The sequence below is a fragment of the Aythya fuligula genome, chromosome 3 (genome assembly GCF_009819795.1).
Source record: "Aythya fuligula isolate bAytFul2 chromosome 3, bAytFul2.pri, whole genome shotgun sequence".
NCBI classification, from domain to species: Eukaryota; Metazoa; Chordata; class Aves; order Anseriformes; family Anatidae; genus Aythya; species Aythya fuligula.
In genome coordinates this window covers 111907248-111930307 of record NC_045561.1, presented here as the reverse complement: position 1 = coordinate 111930307, position 23060 = coordinate 111907248, and the positions used below count along the sequence as shown (strand labels likewise).

General features: G+C 37.7%; 1 protein-coding gene across 5 annotated transcripts in view; it reads left to right on the top strand.

The window, feature by feature from the left end:
• Positions 1-23060, top strand: part of ITSN2 (intersectin 2) — a 78019-nt gene that overhangs the window by 20077 nt on the left and 34882 nt on the right. For all 5 annotated transcript variants that reach the window (XM_032184397.1, XM_032184395.1, XM_032184396.1 and 2 more), the window contains 12 exons: positions 9677-9769; positions 11458-11521; positions 12762-12925; positions 14304-14501; positions 14693-14789; positions 16076-16218; positions 17486-17549; positions 19409-19546; positions 19663-19748; positions 20733-20995; positions 21714-21863; positions 22105-22245. In XM_032184397.1, the coding sequence (XP_032040288.1) occupies positions 9677-9769; positions 11458-11521; positions 12762-12925; positions 14304-14501; positions 14693-14789; positions 16076-16218; positions 17486-17549; positions 19409-19546; positions 19663-19748; positions 20733-20995; positions 21714-21863; positions 22105-22245 (1601 nt within the window). The remainder of the gene's footprint in view (positions 1-9676; positions 9770-11457; positions 11522-12761; positions 12926-14303; positions 14502-14692; positions 14790-16075; positions 16219-17485; positions 17550-19408; positions 19547-19662; positions 19749-20732; positions 20996-21713; positions 21864-22104; positions 22246-23060) is intronic.

Here is a 23060-nt window from a genome sequence, read left to right as displayed (position 1 = left end):
GATTGCTGATTTCTGAAAGTTAAGGGTGTATAATACCCAGGGAAGGACTCTATTTCTAATTCTCTCAGTGAACATGAGCTACTGTAGAAACAGGGTTAGGGACTTTGGTATGACCCAATAGTAAACATCTTACATTCTTAAATGAGTCATATTGTCATTTATTTAGTTTAAAATCAACCTCTTTAGGGTGCTGGGAAAGTAATATCGTATGTGTACAACACCAATACACAACTAATACAACTATAGACAGTAGTGTATGTATACGGACTGTAGTTGGAGATTCTGCTAATTAGTAATGTAACATTATAATGAGCACTCTTTAAGGAAACTCTTATTTTTGATTTTTGTTACCTTTGTGTTTTTTCCAACTCTCTCTATGTGTTTTCTGTGTATCAGGACTAGAAATTATAAAGAGGCTGACAGGAGTGATCAAAGCTACAGAACACCTTTCGTATGAGGAGAAACTACATTGACTGGGACCTTTCAGCTTGGAAAAGAAACAGTGGGAATGCTGGATACAGTAAATGCCTATAAAATCACCTTGAGAAGGTGACAAGGGAGTGGTAATTGATCTCTCATAATACAGGAATTAACCAGTATCAAGTGAAAATACTATTGGCAGGTATCAAACTTTGCACAGTGTCAAGTAAACAGTGAAAGCTGTAGGAAGCTGGATGCCAAACAGTTACTTGGATTCCGTACATAGATGGATTTTGCTCCCATTAATGAGGTATCACGTCTGGATCAGGAGCTACATTGGAGGCTGAGAAAATATGCTGAGGAAATAAACACTACATGCTTACTTTATTCTTTCTTTCTGTGCCAGGTGTTGAGCTTGGGAGCCAGGTACTTAGCTGGATGAATATTCGTGTACTTAGCTAGGTGAATATTTGGTCTGAACTGGCAGGGTCTTTACTGTGGTTTGTTTCCTAAATTATCTCCTAATTTATTTTATTCCACGGATTACTCAGGAAATGCCTCTTCATATTCCTTCTGTCTCACCCTTCCTGTCTGACTTTTTATTTGGTGGTTCTTTTCTTTTCCTCTTGGTCCCAGACTTCCTCTTCAAGTCTGAGAACCTGGGAATGTCGTTTTTACTCTAATAGCCTGAGAATGAAGAGAACTACAAAAGTTACTATAAAGGATATAACATTCTTTGTACAGAAATCTGCTCTGATTTTATGTCAGCTTATGTTTTTGTAGGAGGATTGTTTCCTTTACTCAACCTAATTTCAAGGTTCATTTTGCATCCTCTTCCTTGGTATTTGTAATGCCAGTGTTTCTCCCAGTGCTAAAAGATTTATTACTTGCTGCAGATGGCAACTGACCTGAATCTTATTAGTTTTGCTGCATTCCATAGAGATTTGCTAGACAATAATTAAACAAATTATCCTTTTGTAACTTTTTAATTAATGAGTAGGGTTTTTGTGAACGCTGGTGATCAGCAGTGTAAAAGAAATCAATCTTCAGAAATAGAAGACTTCAGTCTAAACACTGGAAGATTTTTTCCTCAACAATGATGATTAAAACCTTTGAATTTTCCTTATTGAAGGCTTTGATACAGGTTGACAGGAATTCACCCAGAAGAGCTGCTGACGTGCCCTAAACTGAAGGATAAGCATGTCTTCCAACTTCTGTCTCCTGTTGACAAGGAAGGCTGCAGTCTGCCAGCTGGAAGCATGCTTATGCTAACAACAGATGGAGGCAGGTTTTGCAGCTTGGTGTGGAAGAACGTGGCAAAGTACCCCCCGTTTTATTTATTTATTGTCATGACAGTGCTGCTTACTTCAAACTTTCCATACCTGCCATTGAAAAGTTTCTTGGTAGTACGATTTTATTGCTATTTCTTCCTCTTTTCCATCTCTTAAATCCATCAGGAAGTATTAATATTGGGCAAATACACAGCAGTATCAGTAGATGGAAAAATGGGCTCATTTCACGTGCATCTGCTGGTAGCTCAGCAATTTCAAATAATTCCTTGGTTTGGTTCTCCAGAATTGGACAGAAAATATATTTATTGGTAGTATTGAATGGGGGAGTTTTAGGTTAAGACAAGTCTGTGTGCCAACTTTTTCCGTAAGAAAATTAAAAATTAACCTAGGTTTTGGTAATAAAGTACAAGTTTACAAACTCTGTAGGTTACAGTGATTGCACGTTTTGATGATAAATAGAAATCTGGTTACTTCATAAAAATAACAATTTTTAATTGGCTTTCTGGCAATTTTTTAATATTTAAAAAAGAATGTAAAATACTATTGAATGAATTATCAAAGCTACTACAAGAAAGTAGTGTAAAAGCATGCTAATGTGCAGTGGAGAGTACTGTCATGTCAGAGGACACTTTTCCTAATTTTTGCATTGGTAGAGCTCTAACAGAAGTTTAAGAAAGATTTTCATTTACACATCTTAAAACAAAATTTCTGTCATTCGCTACATCTGTGTTTTTTTCTTTTTTTTTTTTTTTATGTTTTGCTTGGTACATTGCATTATGTTTCAGTGGAACTTGGCAATAACGATTAAAAAGGCACTTCTAAAAACGGATAGCCATAATGAGCTAGATGATATTGTGATTTTTATAAAGCAGAGCAATGCATCCCGTTATTATAACCTGATAGTTTAAGTGCTTTGGAATCATCAGGTTGCACTGTGAAATTGAGAAAACAAGTGGCTCTTTACCTGCAGCGCAGGCAGACTGTTCTGTATTTTACACCGGGCTATTATGCATCTTTACATTGCTTTAGGGATTATATTCATTCTAAAAGGATTATGTTTCTACACTGAGATCATGGCATGCCAAGGAAAGTCTAATGGTCTTACTTTGCAGATAGATTTTGTATATTGAAGTGGGGCTTCGGTTGCAATTACCATATCATCAGAGAAAATACTGCATCGTATGGAGTTCTGCTCCTGTTTCATGGGACACGTAGTTAGATGAAATGATCCCAGGATTTGATTTTAGTGAACTACTGAACATGAGGAGGGAAGTGGTGGCATCACCGTCCCTGGGGTGTTCAAGGAAAGGTTGGACGTGGTGCTTAGGAACGTGGTTTAGTGGGTGACATTGGTGGTAGGGGGATGGTTGGACCAGATGATCTTGGCAGTCTTTTCTAAGCCTAATGATTCTGTGATTCTGTGAAAATACCTATATTCCTATACATAATGGAAAGAATACGAACTGTACCCTAAATTACAGTGTTTTATGCTTCTGTGTTCATGTTTCTGTCAGGAAGCTCTTGAATTAAGCAGGCATTTCATGGCCAAATCTGCGTAGCCCTGCACTTGTCAGACACTGTTTAACAGCCACCCTGTGTGGAACAGCTGTTTTTGGAAAGCACATCAGAGACATTAAAAAATCTTTAAAAATACTCTTGGCTTTAGAAGGCACAATTCTTTAATTTTAGTGAAAATACAAAACTGAAGGAGAAACACAGGAGCCTGGCCCTACTGTTGAATGAGCTTTAGGTCTGGTTGTTTCCTTCCAACAGTGTATATGTTGAAGAAATAAAGAAATTGCTGAAGTTTTCCTTAAGCATAGACATACCCTTTTCCCCTGGCAGTTGTTGCAGTGTTGCCTAACGTGCTGTGAGCCTCTCTGATGGATTTCTGGCAGGACCAGAAGTAGTGGGATTAATGCACACGTTGCAGGTCGTGTGGCTCCTGCTGTGATCTGAGAGTAGGGGAGCTGGGATTCAAAGGGCATTCATCAAGGATGGGAAGGTGGGGCTGTGGAATGAGCTAAGAACAAAAATAAATTGAAAAAATCAACATAAATCAAGTGAAACAGTTACTGAAAATAGTAGAAACACTGGTAAGAAATAAGGGAATTCATAATAATGAGAAATCTGTGTACTTTAGTCTCCTAGTGTGTTTACCCAATCCCAAGGAAAAATCAAAAGTACAATTCCACATTTCAGTTACCTCATTTGGGCTCATTAAATCTGATCTGTAATAAATAATCCTGTGGTAAACTTGATTCCTGTCTATATTTGTACATGTTAGATTTATCCCAATATTCCTTACACCAAACAATTCTCTCGAGCCTGCTGATGGGAGACAGTAATGCACTTGGTGGTTGAATTATGGAAAGCCCCTTGTGCAGCTACAAGCAAGCTGCTGCATGACATTTCCCCCTCCCTAAACACAGGGATAAATATTTATTTAGGGTCTTTATGAAATTTAATACTGTTTTTTGGGATGGTTAAGGAGGTGGTCTATAATCACTCATCCTTGTGACTTATGTGTACAGGGAGTTCCCTTTCAATTTGGTTTATTACCTCCGTGGAGTTAATTAACTTTGTAGCTCGTAGGAGCGTAGTTTTTCCGAAGAATAACAAGCAAGCAACACCAATCAGTGAAAACCAAACACAATTCTCTGAAGAATGTGAGAAATGTCTTGTGATGTTCCACAAGTGAGAAGTTGCCCGTATCCCTTTTGCTAATACCACCACTCTGTACAGCTCCCTTCTGCCTGCAGGTAATATTAACACGTGGCAGACGTTTCACTGCAGCATTTCCAAGGCTTTTTGCTGCTCTCCTAGGACTGCACTTTCGTTTCTCCCCTCTTTTTCATTTGCAGCTTACCGTTTTAAGGAAAGAGACACATTTGTTTTTGTTTCGTGTTGGCAGCCCATCAAAGCAAGTCCTTTATTTTCTTTAGAAGATTATCAGTCTGATGCAGAGCTCTGACGGCATTTCTAGAGCTGTTCCTACCAAGGTCTATGGTCTTTGTAGTTCTGTGGATCCCTTAAATGTAGGCAGAATCCCCACACGACCGAATTCTTGAATATGTCATCGAGCTGTGGAGTAGGAGGAAAGGAGATTTCTCTGTTGGTTTCTCCCAGGCTTTCTGGCCTGGTATAAGGAATCAGCTGAGACGTTTCTGGTCCTTGAGTCCGGATTTCCTGTGTTTAATCTTGAGACTGCTTGTCAGTCTTGATGTTTATCCAGTCTTCTCTGAAGTACTAGCCACTGCTAGAAGAGATTGGAGATCGATCTAAAAATGATACTCTATAGGATTGTGGTGGTTTCATGTTCTTGTTTTCAGAGACAGAAAAGAAAGTGAAGGCAATAATTACTTTATTTGGGGAGAATCTGTGTGAGGTAAGTCTCCAAGTTCAACCTTTCTTGAGTTTTGATTCCTAAAAAAGTAGAGTAGTCAAATATGGTGTTAGCTTCATTCAAGTGGATGTGTTTCAGGTATGAGGGCATGAGATTGCAAGGGAACCTCTTTGGAGGAAAAAAGAAGTGGTTTTAGGAGATACCTTATTGCCAAAGACACTGCGTTTTTTCCATCCCAAACTATACCATCTATAGCTGGGAAAAGTATTTCTTTCATGAAAATTTCCAAGAAATTTAAGTTAGAGAAGTAGTAACTTACTATTAATTGCCCCCAGCAAAGCCTGTCATGAGAGCCTACAGCGGCAATGGTATTTTGATCTCTGGTGCTGAACTTGTTTTAAATAGTGTAGTTCCCTACTACTTGATGCCAGCTCAAAATTTCTGGAGTGCCGAAGGTTCGCCACGGCTCCATCAAGGAGACGTGTGCTTCCCCCATCCTGTGTCCCACCCACCAAAATCTGAGCAGAGGAGATGCCTGCAGTTGGGTTTTGTGATTCATGCATGACTTGCCGTGAGTAAGGGTTGGGGCTGTGAGGAAGGAAGAACAGCAGAGGCTCTGGGCAAAACTGATTGTTCCCTTTGGTCAGATCTGGCTTACTGGCAAGAGGTTTGTCAGCCCTAGGGTTGAAATGTTCGTGCAAAGACCATTGAGCTGGGCCAGATCTTTTTAGGTGATGTGTCTTGGATGGCAGATTTCTGTTTGCTTCTTCCTGCAGTCTTGTCCTTCCAAGGAAAGGAGTGCTCTTCCCATTGGCACACACTTTGACGTGCCCATGGTACTTACGACTTGGAGTTGTGCTCTTCCGCTTACCTGTGTCAGCTGTGAGTCCCAAGACATTCAGTAACCAAGAAAACTTGGTAGTTTGTGCATCAGGCAGTGTTATTTTTCTTGAGAGCAATACTGACTGGTCAGTTTTGCCACAGGTGGCTACTTTGGGAGATAGCCACAACATTCACGAGGTTTGTAACATGTTTTGATGGTGATTGCACAGGAGAGCAGAGTTTCAAACTAACTTTATCATCTGTGGCAAGTCTTTATTGTGATGGGCTCAGTCGTACTGTAAGTAAACACAGTAATTGCTTTGAAGAGTGGTGTCAAGGCATTTTGTGGAATTGTCAAGACCTTGTGATCCCGGTTCAACGTGTTGATTTCAGATAGATTGATGTGGTATTTTTGCCTGGTGCTTTGTGGAATCTTAATTTTAATGACACTTTCAGTACAGACAATTTTTTTTTCTTAATCTTGTCTCCAAATAGTAACATCAAAAGAGGGATGAGCACCTGGTTAAGCTGAAAATAAGCCCTCACAACACTTTCACCTTCCCTCAGTGCCATGCTCTTATTTTTTTTCTTAGCATGTAAAGAATCACAGCTCTGGAAGGACTTTGTTTGGGTACTGTCTTGCACCCAAATCTCATCTCTGTTTGAAGTTTAGTACGTGTTTTCATTCAGCCTTCTAAATTAAAAGGTGCTCTAATAATCTCCCTTTAAACATCTTACCTTTCAAGGTATTGAAGGTTGACAGATCTTGTGAGATGTTGCTGAAGTAGTCTGAATGGAACATGTTTCCTTTGAATTTCTATTTATAAAGTATGCATATTTTATACACTTACTTACAAGGAGAATATTCCAGGTACATGGGAGGAGTTCTGCTTTGAGTTTTAAGGTCTATTACTTTATTTGCTTCTTACTACAAGCCCCTCAGGAGATGACAGCATATCTTTGTGGAGTTACTTACGAAAACATTTCCAGTCTGTCTGCAGGAACAGGGAAAATCTGAAATTCTTATCTTTGAAAATAAATTATTAGCAGGTTGGTCTTTTCTGGATATGGAATTGGTTTCCTGAAACATTCACTGTGCACTTTTCATAACACGACTCCATGGTTAGCACTTGGACAGGCCAGTAGCTGCTTGCAGTGTCTCACTAAGATTATGCCATAAACACTTGGTGCTATAACAGTGTCGGTCTCAGCCAGAGCTTTTATGAATGAGATTTATACTTGGAAGAAACCTGTCACAGAGATGGGTGCTGAAGAAATGCTGCTGGATGTTTAATTTGGGAACTAAGGGGCAAAAGAAGAAGGGGAGGAAGGAAAAGTCACCAGATTTTATGCAGAGACGTTTCGCTGAAGTATATTAGAAGTGTTTCAAGGTTGATTGCCATCTTCTTGCATACTTTGTGATACATTTACGTGAAACTGTGAATTTCAATAAGTTTAAACAGAAACACGTAATATATAATATATTGGATAAACTACAGTGGTGCCAGTAACAACAGTCAATGAATTCTTACAGTGTTTTTAGCACTTTGTAGCCACTGACCGCGTGAACATATTGTGGCAGCCTTAATCCTTCTGGTTGATAATCTAAAGGTGAGGAGTGCTGTAGCTACCTGCTTCAAAGGCTGATTAAAATACGGTGTTGTATAACAAAACCATGGTGGTGCTATGATTTTATTTTCCATATATAAAAAAAATTGGTCAGGTTTTCTGAAGTTGCAGTTAAGCAGTGGTTCATCTTGTTCAGATAAATTCCTTAAGGATTAACCACAGTATGCGCTTTCCATTTGTATCTCAGAGCTGACATTTTAAAAGATTTAAGTGCCATTTTTACCAAAGATTTTTTGCCATAGGCTGGAAGTTGTCCTCATTTGTGTGTTATGGCGATACTCACAGTGCCCATCAATTTCTAGGCATCTTGGAGAGATTTATTTAGATTTATTGTCAGAATCTAATCTAGATTTATTTAGATGCCTTTAATCAGAAGAAAGAAGGTTCCTGTCATTTAAGGTGGGGTTCTTGAAGTGCAGTTCTGCATGTAGCCTGCAAAAACCTCCTTCTAAGCCTTTCCCTTTCTTGGAAAGACTCTGGAAAGTCCTTTGGGGTATGTTTTCTCTGGGACTAAGGCATCTTTAATTTCAGTAGCAGTAAGACACTGGACAGATGGGCCAGCATGTAAGTGTGGAGAGCCAGAAGGAGGCCTGCGAGCGTTGAGCTGACAGTGCTCTTTTTCACATCCCATCTTCATTCTCCTTCCTCCGAAGCGAGATGTCTCGTACATCACACAGCTGTTTCACTGTAGACCTTGGGTAACTGCTGCTGGCGCAGAAACAAAACTCCAAACTCGGGTGCTTAAAGGTTATATCCAAATGTCCTCCTGGCCTTTTTGCAATTCCTATCTCCAGCAAGTTTTTGGGTTTTGTTTGTTTGGTTTTTAACCATTTGTCTTTCCCTGTGAAGCAGCAGTGTAAAGGATCTGAAAATACGGGTAATCTTTACGGGACCTTGTAAAGAGGAGACGGTAGTATTTTTGGAAAATGTGTTTGCATATATGAATAAACAGAGAGGCGACTTAACGTTGCCAGTATGTGTGTGTATTGGCATGTATGTTAGCTTGCCATCTGCTAGCTTTGTTACTGCTTTGGGGAAAGCAGTGAAAAAAGCTCTTGAAATATTGTCGGTTCAAAGCCTTGAAGTGAGGTTTGTGTCGGAAAACAGGAAGCACTTTGTAGTAACTTTCTTTCGAAGTGCCGTGCATTTTAAAGCAGCTTGTTAATATCTTCTTAAAAGAATTATTTATTTCCACGGCTGTTTTTTCACTGAGCAATATCTTTGAAGAACAGTGCAACAGCTCTTTGAAAGTGGTAATGTTGAGTAGAATTAGTTTGAGATTTTAAAAATAACCTTTTAATGCTATTTTGGGGGCTTGCATTCAGAATTTGGAATAATTCTTGCACTCGTTGATTGAAAAATGAGATTTTGTCAAAAGCTTCCCAATTAAAACTTCTGCCTACTTGAAACCCAAACCAATTGTTACTGGCAAACTGCATTTCCTGCAAGGGTGAACGCGCTGACCTTTCTACAGCACCTTGGAGCATTTCTGAAAGTCACTCCAGGGTCTGTCTGGTGTATCAGCACAGCTTTGTAAACAAGATTGTTCCCTGCAATTTCTCCTGGTTACCTCAAGGCTGTAATATTTTATACTTTTCCCTTTTAAGCATTGAAAAATGCTAAATTGAAATCACGAACTGCTTAAAAACACGTCTCAGGTGTTACCCCTTTGTCATACAAAACCAGCGTGTTTTTATTAGCAGTCCCACTCTTGATTTTAGAACATCGGCAAGATGAAGCATAAGTTTTTTTGGCAGCTGGAGGAATGTGAGCCTTCAGTATGGGAACCTGTAAGTGACATTGAATCCTATTTGTTTACCGGTGAACCAGGGGAGTATTTGGTTCACACAAAGTACTGTGAGCAACATGCTTCCTGCCCTGACTGCAAACAATCAGCAGCAACAGGAAACTACTTTGCACCAGCTTTGAAAGCCAAGACAGCTTGTTTGAAAGCAGAGCATAAAGCGATCTGGCTGAGGAGTTGTCTCAGCTCACACTTGCACATCTGGGAAGCAGGTTTTTGTGTTTCAGAATGTCCTTGCCAAACTGGTAGGAGCTGGGTGTGTCTAGATCTAATTTTGTCTCTCGAGAAACCAAGCTTTGATTTCACAAATGATGTGCTTTATTTGTAAAAATCTTCAGTCTGGTTTTTGTTGTTGTTTTTTAGGAGGTCCAAACATATGGGCCATCACCTTGGAAGAGCGGACCAAGCATGACAAGCAGTTTGATAGCCTTAAACCCACAGGAGGCTACATTACAGGTTGGTCTGGGATTCTGCATTACACATTAACTGCTGTGTACACAGAGTATCTTTGTGAAACTGTTTAAAAACTACATCCTATTTCAGCCCTTTGTTGTGTGACTAATAACCATACTCTTCAGGCAAACAGCCACAGGTTATTACAAAACTTCTATGAGCTTTGGACTAAAGTCTGGCACAGAAACACTCACTTATTAACCCCATCACTTCTGCAGCCAGCAGTTATGCGCTGTCATTCTGTCTAGTTTCAAAAACCAGAGTATCAGGCTAAATCTGTGCTGAGATGGGAAGCTGCCAAGAAACACTTTTAGTAGCTATTGTGACAAGTGATACCAGAAACACAAGTGACTCTCTTCTGTTTGAATGGTGCTAGAGAACACTGTGCTGTTAGAGATCTTTGTTATGGGGGGGAGGCAGGGAGAGTTACTGACAACTCTGCCTTGTTAATGACTGCTTGAAATATTTTAACCCTTGGGCCTTCAGCAAATTCTGGACAGGCTCAGGGCATTTTGCAGTTGCCTGCTGTCAGTTCCAGTTGAATTCAACTTTTTCTTCTATGGAATAATTGTGTCATGTTGCTGTGCCCTTCAGAATTTGCACTTTGTGACGTGGAGAAAAGCCTTGAGTTCAGTGGCACAGATGACTGAAATGAAGAATGCATTGTTCTTTGTGGTTGGGGGGGTGCTAAAGATGAGCCCTGATCACTTCTGCCTGCCTATCTGCTGACTAACCTATCTGGTAACACTAGTGCCCCCGTTTTTCCTCTTTTTGGTCTGAAAAAGACAGAGGAAAGAGAGAAGTTGTCTGTTGGGAACATGCCCATCTTCTGGCTAGGATCATCTCCTCCTTTGAGCAAACAGCACTGAGAGATTGGTGTTTATTTTACCACCAGCTGGAAAAGTATGCAGTCCTGGGGACTACCTTTAGGCCACATCAGGGCCGACACCTGCATGTCTGCAGGCTTTATTATTTGTTTGGCAAGTGCTTGAAATGAAATGCTATATATGAATAGAGGAGAGGAAAGTTCTGAAAGAATATCCTGAAGTCTTGGCTTTAAGCATGTAGAATTCACTCACAGATAAGCATAAACACCACTATCTGTGTTTTATCATATCCTTACCAACTGATGTGGAATTCAGTATGGACCTGCACAACAGTTCCTGTTCCCTTCCTGAAATACTGGATTATTGGATGCTTCTGTGATGGAACAGAATTTTACTTAGAACATGATATTTCCCTTTTTTTTTTTTTGTCCTGGAGTGGCAGTACTGGCTCAAGTTAGATTGGATAAAGGAAAGAAATAGCATGCTCATCCTTTCCTATAAAAGTAATTGGGTCAGGACTGAATTTTTCAGTCATTTATACTGTATGTTATTTCTTTGCATCTTTCATTTGATGAACTGTTGGCAGCTGTTGTTTTTTGACCTGTTAAAGCTTTTTGTATCTATTTAAATCCACTTCTCAGAGCAAAGGCTCAAGATTACAGAACAGAAGGACATTTGGTAATTGCTGTCACTGAGGAAGGAGTTGGGTGGTAGGAAACTGGAAAGTTTAGCATCTGTTGTGGTGGTTTGTTCTGAAGATCTGGTCCCTCAAAAGGGTGCTGAGATCACCTGAAAATGAAGGTATTAGTAAATATCCATGTCTCTAGTGTAAAAGTCTCTTTCTTTCTTTCTTGTTTGTCATAGGTGATCAAGCACGTACCTTTTTTTTGCAATCGGGTCTACCAGCTTCAGTCCTTGCTGACATATGGTAAGGTATTCTTTATTTTTTTTATAAGAAGTATGTAGCTTCCAAATACCATCTCTGGCATGTTGCGTTGTCCATAAGATGCTTTCAGCAGTCAAAGAAGGAGTGTTGTTTTAATTTTATTAAATTTAGAGGAAGGATTGAACTCGTGTACCAACACTTAATTAAAAAGCAGTATCTTTCTAAATCTTTCTTACCATGTTAATTCAAATCAGACCGTCTTGAACACTGCCTTTTTAAACTGTAGAAGTGCTTGAAGCAAAAGGTGCTGAAAAATTGAAAGGCACTAATGGGGGAAAGCACCTGTTGGACTGCTGCAAAAGCCAAACCATGTTTTAATGTTATAAATAATAATATGGAATAAAGAGATTAATGAATTTCTGGAGATACTGAAATGAATGGTATTTAAAATACCAGTAAACACTAAAAAATGGCAATAAGATTAGCTGTGGGAAAAATTACATACTACTCAGCTAGGAGTGGAAACTATAATGAAACCAGAAAAAAGATAAAAATCAGAAGCTACAGAAAAGATCAGTTATAATACACTGTAAGATATCAACCCAGTACTACAACACTGCAGAAAGTGCTGCTCTCTGCAGCATGTAGTTACAAGACTTAAAACAGAAATTTTATGGTGAAGACCGAGGAGTTACAAAGAATGCTGCGTTTGCTTCAAAATACTTCATTGTTATCAGTACATGCACATGCTAAAAGTCACAGAGTGGAGGGCCATAATAATTAAGACGAATTCACCTATGGAAAATATTAAAGAAAACATTTATTTTGAAATAATGCTAAGCTAGTTTCTTCATCTGAGACTTAATGTGCATGAAAAGAGTGGTAAGGAAGTTTTTGCATTGATTTTGCTAGTAGCATAGAAGGAAGCATAGCTGAGGTTTATCTGTAGCAACAAGTGAACAGAGGACTCCAGGCAGGAGACTACTGCTTTTCCAAATATCTTTTTACTTTCTCAAGTGCCAAGTATTTCATACACAGTAACTTTAAAACTGAACTTGGTAGAAGTCATTTAATGTAGTTAGACAAACATTATGCTTTGAAATTATGCAAACTTTTCAGGGTTTCATTGTTAACGAAAGTAGAAAATACAGAAATGGCTGCAATGTTTGTTGTTTTCTTAGATAAAAACAGTAAATAAAACAGATAGAAAAGCTTCTCGTTAAATGAAAACCTTTAATTTACATTTCTCCCTTGTGGGCTTTTTTTTTTTCTTTCTCCAAAGGGCACTGTCAGATCTGAACAAGGATGGAAAAATGGATCAACAGGAGTTCTCTATAGCCATGAAACTCATCAAGCTGAAATTACAAGGACAGCACTTGCCTATGGTTCTCCCTCCTGTCATGAAACAATCTCCTGTACTTTCACCGCTAATGTCAGCTCGCTTTGGTACTTATTTATATGTAATTACTTAGTGTTCAGAAAGAAAATACATGGTTGATCTGCAGTCAAGTATAAGTATCATTAATCTGACCAATAGTTGAAGCAATTTGTTAAAAACAAACCAAAGAAAACAACAACAAACCAACCACCATGACTATGGTGATGTAGGAAATTCACAAAGCCTCTTTCTTGAGACAGAGCAAATTGTATATATTTTTGCTATCTTCGAAATATCTTCGAAGATATTTAATAAAAGCTTTTATTGAATGTTGACCTGAGGTTCAAGAAGGTCATTCACACCTCCCATCTGACTTGCAATGTCCTCTTATACTGAAGGCTTTTTTTATCTCCCTCCTACTCATTCACCAAATTATACTTATTACTTTTTTTTTCCTTTTTAAGTTAAATTTAGCAAAAGCCATGGTTTTTGTGCAACAGTTATTTTAAATATTTTTTTCAAAATGAATCAGATTGTTCACTAACTATATGATCAATTAGATATAAGTACTTTTATTTTTTTCTAACTGTGTTTTGGGTTTCAATGTGTGTCTGTTAGTTGACATGTTGTTTTGTATAAATAAATACACACTGTGACTTCAGCTAGGTTACAAAATGCAGCATATGCTTCTGTATATGTACACTGAAATTAAATGTTTGTATATAAGTGACATAGGTGATGTAAAATGTCTGACCAACTCCGAATCTTGTGTGTTTGCATACAAGTGCATGCATTTATTTGTATGCCAAGCTGTGGTTGGCATACAATTACTTAATATTAACCTTTCATCATTTCATCTGCATCCAGTTCTCTTCCACAAGAGTTAGCCAGTAATTCAGGTGTTTTAATTAGCTTCAGACAACTGATTTAAGGAATACATTATTGGGCACGTGTCCCTCAAAATGGACGTTTCACCCATACAGATTCTCCCAGGGCTGAGATTTGGAAGAGACTTAGTTCAGAAAGAGTATGAGCTGATCTTTATAGAGGATTCCCACAACACTTTAGTTCTGTTATATTTCTATCTCAGGGGGCAGGTGCAGATGGGCTTTTTGAAGAACAGTAATTCTGTAAATATCTCTAATTACAGAACATTAGATCTTAAACCTTTTGTGAAATACTAGCTACCTTGAGAATGCATTTTGTTTTTTAAATTAATGTTCTTCAGTATATTTTCCCTTATTTTCCTCTGTGAGCTGTGTTGCTTAGCTTTAAAAAAAAAAAAAAAAAAAAAAAAAAGTAAATATTCTATGTGAGCATCTATTTTGGCTTATTGTATCTCTGGATGCAGGTTGCTTTGTGCAGTTTCTGCCTACCATAGTGGAGTCAGTTTCTTCCTGAAGTCTCTGTGGTATTAAATCATTAATTGTTTGATTTTTACTCTAGGAATGGGTAGTATGCCAAATCTGTCCATGCCAACGTCTATGTCTGCAGTCACACCATTAGCTCCCATGTCTCTGACCTCAATGAGTTCCGTTCCTCCTTTGGTAATTTCTGCTCCCCTGGTGCCTTCTGTCAGTACCTCATCATTGCCAAATGGAACATCCAGCCTTCTGCAGCCTTTGTCCATACCTTTCTCTTCAAGTAAGTATAGTATAGTCCAGTATTTTTTTGACTGAAATAATAATATTTTTCCCAAATTTCACATTCATCATATCAGTTTTAACTAATTAACCTTTAAAACAAGACATTGATTAACTTTTTTTATTTGTCTCAAAGCCTCAAACAACCATGCCTGTTTGCCTTAAGCTTTTGGTTTTGTTTGTTTGTTTCAGCGCTGCCTCATACTGGTTCTTTAGGTCCCATGGCAGGAGGGTTTGGTGGTACTAATATGCAGAAGGCACAGTCACTAATCGATTTGGGATCTAGCAGGTATGAAAGTTAATTTTAAAATGGCTATATGTTAAATGTATGTCTTCTAAAAATTATGGAACACTTGTATTTTCAAAGTCTCATTCATTAATAATGGTCTACCAGGTCTGAAAGTAGATTGTTTTCATATATGCAAATAAGTAATATTTTCAGTAAATGTAGGTGAGGAGCTCAAAGGAGAGAAAGTGGAGACTAAAAGGAGGGAATGTACAGCATTAGTAAGTAGAGGTAAAACTTGCAAGTGGTTGTAAAAGGAATGTTTATGGATTGATGTGCTCATTCATTATAGATGGCACCAAATAATTAGCAGACATGTAAGAATTGTATTTGTTATAAATATTTATCTATGGATTTATTTTATGAATAATAGAGGATTATAAATCTTTGTCATCAGCAACTCTATTTCACTGATGGTAGAGCTTTGTCAGAGACTAAGTGAGGGTCTAGATTTATCTCTACAATTGGACTTTGAAGGAACAGTCTTCTAAAAGACAACACAGAGGGCATTTCAGCCCCAGCTCTGTTCCAGAAAGTGACTTAGAAGTGCTTGCACCTTTTTGCTGCCAATACACAACCTGTAGGATGAATAGGGGGATTACCTTAAGTAAACCAGACTGTTTTTTTCTGGTCTTCGAAGATGGCACAGTGCAAAAATTCTGGGATTTAAAGGTAGAAGCATTTTAGGCATAACTAAACACTCGATCAGTGCTGTTCTGCAGAAATTGCATGAACCAGAAAATCTCCATTCAGCCTGTCATTGTCACTAATGGCAAAACAGAGAGAGAGGTGGAATATAGCGGTTTTAGCAGCTTTATCAGATAGATTTTTTTGGTGTTTTTGGTGTTCCTGGCTACCCATTTGCATACATCTTCAAAGTTATGTAGACATCTACCAAATGATTCACAGTTCCCTTAAACATTCTTATGAAGGTTGAGATGTATCCGTGTGGTTTTCTGTACTACTATTATCACAATGATCCTCTGGTGAAACATGTGGCATAATAAAATTATAAAAATATAAATAATAATAATAATAAAATAATAACGTGATACTAAGGGAATGGGATCTTGAGCTCAAAAATTTCCCTTTAGGTATAAGTTCCTACTTTCACAGTAGGATTTCATGTTAGCCATGAAAATATTTATAGCAAGTTAGCAGAGACAACTTTGTAGAAGTTGTTTCTTGTTACCAGAAGATGCTATATATCTTTTGTACCAATGCCTGCTTTTTAAGCCAAGTAACTTAGAGGTCTTCTCTCTTTCTTTTTTTTTGAAACATTATTACAGTTCAAATTCTTCCTCCAGTGCTTCACTAGTTGGGAATTCACCAAAGATTACATCCTCAGACTGGGCAGTTCCTCAGGCCTCCAGATTAAAATACAGACAGAAATTTAACAGCCTGGATAAAAGTATGAGTGGATATTTATCAGGTGAGTGTGGCATTTGATACAGATGGGGAAAAGACAGTGGAGCAGTGTTTTTTGTTTTCTGCCTCTGGAACATTGAAGGTTTAGGGATGAAATTCTGGCTTGCTGAAATCATGGAAACCACTTGACTTCCAAACGAAATGAAAGCTGAAATTGTTGATATTCAGAACTGTGCAGGAGACAGTGAGGATTGGCTTCTGCTTTTGGTCAGCCAGAAAATAGAAATGGGCATTAGCTTATTGGCTCAGGGTCTGTGTTAGACCTGGAGAGGACTGAGGAGGTATCAGTCTTCCCAAATGGTCTAGGGAAGCAACAGTAGCAGTCAATGGGAAGAAGAGAAGAGTGCCAGCAGTGAGAACTAGAAGAGCCTGAAAGCTGTAAGGCCGGGGAAGTTAACTCCATAAAATCAGCAGTTGTTTCTCAAACATCAGTCTTTGAGTAGATACTGTTTCTTATGACTTGGTGAAATGAGAGATGACTGCACAATCATTTTTGTGTCATGCTCCTGTGCTATGTATAATTGTTTAGATATTTGGGCTTTCTCTTCTTTTCATAGAAAGCAGATCAAGGAGGACACTGCAGTACTACAGACACGATTGTAAAGTCTCAGAAGTGGTTTAAGGGAGTAATTCCTTGTTGAGTTTCAGTGATGTATGCTGTGCCACAACATTATGGTGATTCTGAAAGACTTCACACAGTTAGTACAAGAGTAGGATTTTCTGAAAGATAGGTGACCAAATTTCTCATTCAGAATGAGTACTTACCAAGCCTCTGCCTCAGTTTTGTACTCCACAAGAAAGGAGGGCAATTCTCTCTTTTTTGAAGTGGACTTAATGCTTTTTATCTTGCTCAGTTGATTTTTGAGCTGAAGGTTTCATTGACCTGCCTAGAAGGGTGTATGGTCCTTTGTTAACTGAGGAGAACTGGCAGTTTTCCAGCTGACTAGCTCCAGCTTTCAGCAGACAATCAGCTGTGCTCTTGTAACAGCTGTGGGGATTACCCTAAGCATCCATTTTTCATGTCAGTTTTTACTGTTTCGAATTTTGAGTAGAAAAAAAAAAAGTACCCAAAAATACTTAAATCTTTGTTGTGTTCAGATTGTAATACCTCTGGTTAAGCCTGGGAGCAGTGCCAACTGTCAGCCATTAATGAAAAGGGATTAGATTAATATTAAAAATAAACATGCCCTAGTTCATGACCCATTTTTGCTACATGTGAATCTTTGTTGGAAGTATTTATTTTTATTAATATCTTTCACACTTTCTCTAAGGATTTCAAGCAAGAAACGCCCTTCTGCAATCAAACCTTTCACAGACTCAACTGGCTACTATTTGGTAAGTTTAGTTACTGATTATGCGTTCAATGCATTTGTAGTGTTAAAGAGAGGAATTGTACTTTATTTAATAGTAAATGATGAAGGGACTCCAGAGATCTACTATAGTAAATGAAAAGTAAGCTACTTATTAAACTGGCTTGGTGATTAATGCATTTTTCGAAAGATACCTCAACTTCATATAGTAAGCCTTTCAGTGTTTGTATTTGTTTGTTAGACTCCCTTTGATAGTATAGGTATTAATGTTAATTACCATTTCAGTGATTTGCTACTTAAGTTGAGCTTTATTCATTTCAAATGTAGAATTGGGAAACAAAAGACTGTCTGACCTTGTTAGTTTTAAAATGTGGAGAGAAATTTAAAAACGAGTAGCCCATCAGATTTTTAGAGACTCACTGCAGTTCCCATGAAGATAACTATGTATTACACATTTTATAAGATTTGTCTTTACTGTGGTGATGGAAATAGTTACAGTCATCTGAAGGCTTGAATAATCTGCCTTTAACCTGCTAGATAAGGTAGTTTGGATTTTGCCTTCAGACATAACTTCTATGCTGTGCATAAGCCTCATTGTCCCAGAGGAATTCATAACAGCTTTGTGCTTTACAGCTCCTTCTGAGGCAGGCTGCTTTCTTCTTCCTCTGTATCTCAGGAGGAGTCATTTGTTTGTCTTTTCCAGCAGCAAGCTGAAACATTCCTCTTATTAGTTCAGCTGATTTGGTTGCACACTGTGAGGGTAAAAATGGAGTTTCAGGTTATATTCCTCCACACAGGAGTATGGGGAAATAAAGCAGGTACTGTTTTTCTCCTGGGTGCCCAGTCTAAAGCTATCAGGAGCCAGCACAGGGATGTCTCTACACATGTTAAGGATTAACATCCAAGTCCTAGTTACAGTTTTGCCCAAAGTAAGGAATTATAAAATATTTCTACCAGAGTATGATCTTCATGGTAATTACTGTAATAGTAGTACTGCTATATGTGAACAGTGTTGCTCAGTCAACGTAAAAAAAAAAAATCTCATTTAATCATCTCCTTTCATCTTTCACCATGGTGTGTGGATGTGTGGTGGATTTTATTGTCTGTTTCCTTTTTGATTTTTTTTAAACTGCTCAATATTTTTTGTCCAAAGTAGTGTGTATAAAAAAAATGGCACAAGCACTTATTTTAGTAATCATTTCACCTAAGTCCAGTCTAAGGACACATTCCTGCAATTACATCTATATAGACAGTTCTCTGAGAAAGATTCCTGTTTTCTTGTCTGCATCTCTGGAAACATTTCATTGTTGTTGTTTTTTTCCTGAATGTGTGGGAAGCATTTTGAGTACAAGTAGGCTGATGGTATGATTGTGTGATTTGCCTCCTCCTTAGAGGGGGCATATGATCTTTTTCTTACCATTTCAAGGAGCTCTGGAGTAGTTCCTATCTTCCCTTCAATGCCAAGGAAACACAAGGGAAAAAAGAATTCTATGCCAAGGTTCCCATTGCAGCATTTGGTTAATTTTATGTAACATTTTATTTTGTATTAAAGGAAGAAGTGGTTTCTGCCTTGTTGAACTGCTTAAGAACAGGCATGAAATCCCTTCCCAGCTCTCCTCTTGAAGTTTAAGAAGTCTCTTAAATTTTCCTATCCTTTTGTGTATTTTAAAACATCTGTGATCTGCATAGCAGCACATTATAAACAAAAGAATACTTTCTTTCATCCACTATTCATATTATCAATTGTAATCATTTTTGACAGATAATTTCAAAGAAATTCTGTATTTTCAAAATTATTTCAGTTTCAGCTGTGAAAATTTTCAGCTGTCACTTGAGTGGTTGTGATATTTAGTTCTAATTATTATTGCTGTTAAAACTGTGCAGGTCACTAGCTGATATTGATGGAGATGGACAACTGAAAGCTGATGAGTTTGTGTTAGCCATGCACTTAACCGATATGGCCAAAGCCGGACAACCTCTACCACTAACTCTGCCTCTTGAACTGGTACCACCTTCTTTCAGGTAAATCACTGAGAGCAGTGAAACATATTTTCAATGCAAATTCTTTTTGCAAAGAAATTATCTGTGTTATTTGTCTAACGTTGTTTTTTTTTTTTGTATCTTTTTTTCCCCTCCAGGAGTGGAAAATATACTGAAAATATAAATGGAACTCTGCCATCTTACCAGCCAGTGCAAGAGGAGGAGCCACAGAAAAAACAGCCAGGTAAAACAGGCTTCATGGTCTCATTCTTAATATATAGGGCTGTCTCTGAAGGACACTGAAACATTTAGGAAGAGGAAGACATAACAAGTCCCTATGGGGATTCATTTCAGAAGCTAGATCCATTTTAACTTGACGGTGGGAAGGTTGTTAAGGGGATGTAGTCAGCCTATTACATCTAATAAAATTGAGAAGGCAGAGAAAGGGACTATTATTAGCTGTAGGAATGGGAAAGTGTGCTGATTAATAATGTATTTTGGAAAAGAAATATTTCATGGCCAAATACTGCAATGCTACAGCAATTTTTTTTAGCAGTTGAATGTTACTGGCATTACTTTGTTCTGGGTGTTTTGGAAACAAGAGGTCCCAATGTTGCTCAATTTTCTGAAAACAAGGTGCAATTTGAACACAAAGTGAATTCTGCTGTTGGCTCCATGATCCTGCCAGCAAAGGTCTGTTATGTGGGGAGCATGAGACACAATTTGTCTCTCTATTTGGAAAGATGGTTGCTGGGAGCCAAAACCATTCCTTTGTATCTCTTTTTGTACTGCAGTAACTGAGCTCAATCCTATTTTGTTTTCTGCTGTTCTTAACTCCAAGAGATCTTACAGGGAATAGCCTTTAAGACTAAACTCTTTGTTCTGTGTGTTTAATTTTTCTTGCACAGTGGAAAACCTTTTTAACAGAAGATTGTCTTCTGTTAGCTTTTAAAAACTGTTCCTTTGTATTTCCTCTAAAATTAAAGCCATTTTCTTTGTCAGTTTTAAATTGCAACATTTTTTCAGTTGGAATAGACTTAGGAAAATTTAAAGGTATTTTTGAAAAGAAAAATAATACTAGAAAAATGCAAGATGCTTATATTATCCATGACCTAACTAACTGAACTTGCCAAAAAGGAAATATCTATCTTTAGTGGAGCAACTGAGGTACTTGTTTGAGAGCAATGTTTTTGCACAGGGCAGAAATAACTACTTTTGCTTATTTTAGTTACATTTGAGGACAAAAGGAAAGCAAACTATGAGAGGGGAAATATGGAGCTGGAAAAACGCCGTCAGGTCCTGTTGGAGCAGCAACAAAGAGAGGCAGAACGTAAGGCTCAGAAAGAACGTGAAGAACAAGAACGAAGAGAGAGGGAACGTCAGGAACAGGAACGGAAGAAACAACTTGAAATGGAAAGGCAGCTGGAGAGACAACGAGAATTGGAAAGACAAAGGGAAGAAGAAAGGAAGAAAGAAATAGAAAGGCGGGAGGTTGTTTTCTTGAAATTATTTTATAATGCTTTAAGGAATGTATATATGCATACAGCATTCACTTGATGCAACATTCAGGATTTGAGCACTGACTTTGGCTCCTTATTCTTGCATGGCTAGTGGCAAGCTCTCTTGTAGAGCCAATGTCATTTCTTTCTGAAAACATTGTGTCAAGTGAATGCAGTGTTGGTGTAAGTCAAAGACTTTCAGATAGTTCAAAGGACAGATGAGGTTTCTGGGATGCTTCTTAGATTCGTGCAAAAAACTCTGTTCCAAACAAGATTTTACTGAATTCATAATTGATAATATTTTGCTGTTTGAACTCAAGACAAATTTGCTTCTAGGTGGTATCACACTGCATGCATAAAAATTTCATATTATATGTAGTTCCGTGAAATAATCAAAGAAGCTTGTGTAATATTTCTCAACAAGCTCATTTATGGTCTGTATTCTGAGCTAAATGGATTTTTTTCTCTGAATTATGCAACTATTTTCAAACAGCTTTTTTCCTTTGGACTTAGGAGCATGGCATGAAGTGCCACCTCTTAAGAGGGTCACTTTCTCCATTCTTTAATGCCAAAATATGCAAGATCACTTTGAAAACAACAATACATTGTGTTCCTGTTACACTATCTAAAAGTAGAGCACAATGTATTAAAACATAGTCTCTGGGTTCTGTATCTACATTGTAATTTAAAGTAATGTAACTTCTCCTTAGGCAGCAAAGCAAGAACTTGAGCGCCAGCGACGATTGGAATGGGAGAGAATTCGTCGCCAAGAACTTCTTAATCAACGTAACAGGGAACAAGAAGAAATTGTCAGGTTGACCTCTAAAAAGAAGAGCCTTAATCTTGAATTAGAAGCCCTGGTAAGACACAGTGTTACTGCCCATCTTGAAAGGAAATGCAGTATTTTAAAGTATGCGAATCTTAGAATATACGTTGATGGCCTGCTAGGAGTTCCACTCTGCTTTGGGTGAGCGCTCTAAAGCAGATACATATATATATATTTTTTCAAAGAATTGATTGTGAGCTAATCTGCCCAAAGGCTTTGTGGAGATCTGTTTTTTTTGATGTAGATGATATAATTCGTTTCTCATTTTTTCCTAGACGGACAAACATCAGCAAATCTCAGGCAGGTTGCAAGATATTCGAAACAAGAAGCAGCTTCGGAAAACTGAGCTGGAGGCTTTAGATAAGAAATGTGATCAAGGAATTATGGAAGTCAAGCAATTACAACAACAGCTGCAGGTACATAACTTTCTGATATGTTTGTAGTTCTCCTTTATTTCCTATTCTGTGCTTCAGTAATGTTGATAATCAGTTTTGATAGGGAGGAATAGTGAATCAGTTTGATTATAGTGCAGAGAGGAAATTGGCGATGCCATCAAAGTTGCAGAGTTTTTTTTTTTTTTGTGTTGTTAAAGAAATGATTACATATGCTACAACAAGCTGATAGTTGAATAAGGACACCAGTCAAAACATCAGCTTTACTTTTGTGAACTGATACTAGTGACTTCTTTTTAATTATGAGTTCTTTTATAGCTACAAACTCAGATTTTTATGAGGAATGCTTTTCTGTATGCAGACCAAGTTGGTCTTTTGGCTGAGTTACCTTGCAGGTCTTTTTTTATCCTTTTTTTTTCTGTATTTGAATAGCAAGACGTAAATTATTTCAGAATAGTTGACTACAATAAATCATCCTCTACCTTATTTTTATGTAATGCTCCTGCCTGTCAGGGAAACTTCTTTTCATCTTCTTGTGTGTCACAGAAAGTTACTGTTTTTATATTAGATTTGAGGTAGCCAAATGTTCTTATGTTAACTGTATAAATAGTAACTTTTTTTTTTCCAGCTGTGTTAATGCTTTTTTGGTAAAATAAATAAATAAATAAATAAATAGTTATAAGAGTGTTTATGTTGGTAGTGCAAAAATCATTTTTCCTCTGCTCTATGATAACTTGCATCTTACATTTCATTACTGTGAGTTGAGGTTATGTTTGGAAATTCACCCACTTTTACTTAAGTATAAACAGTATTAAAAAGCTGTTGTGTTTTCTTTAATA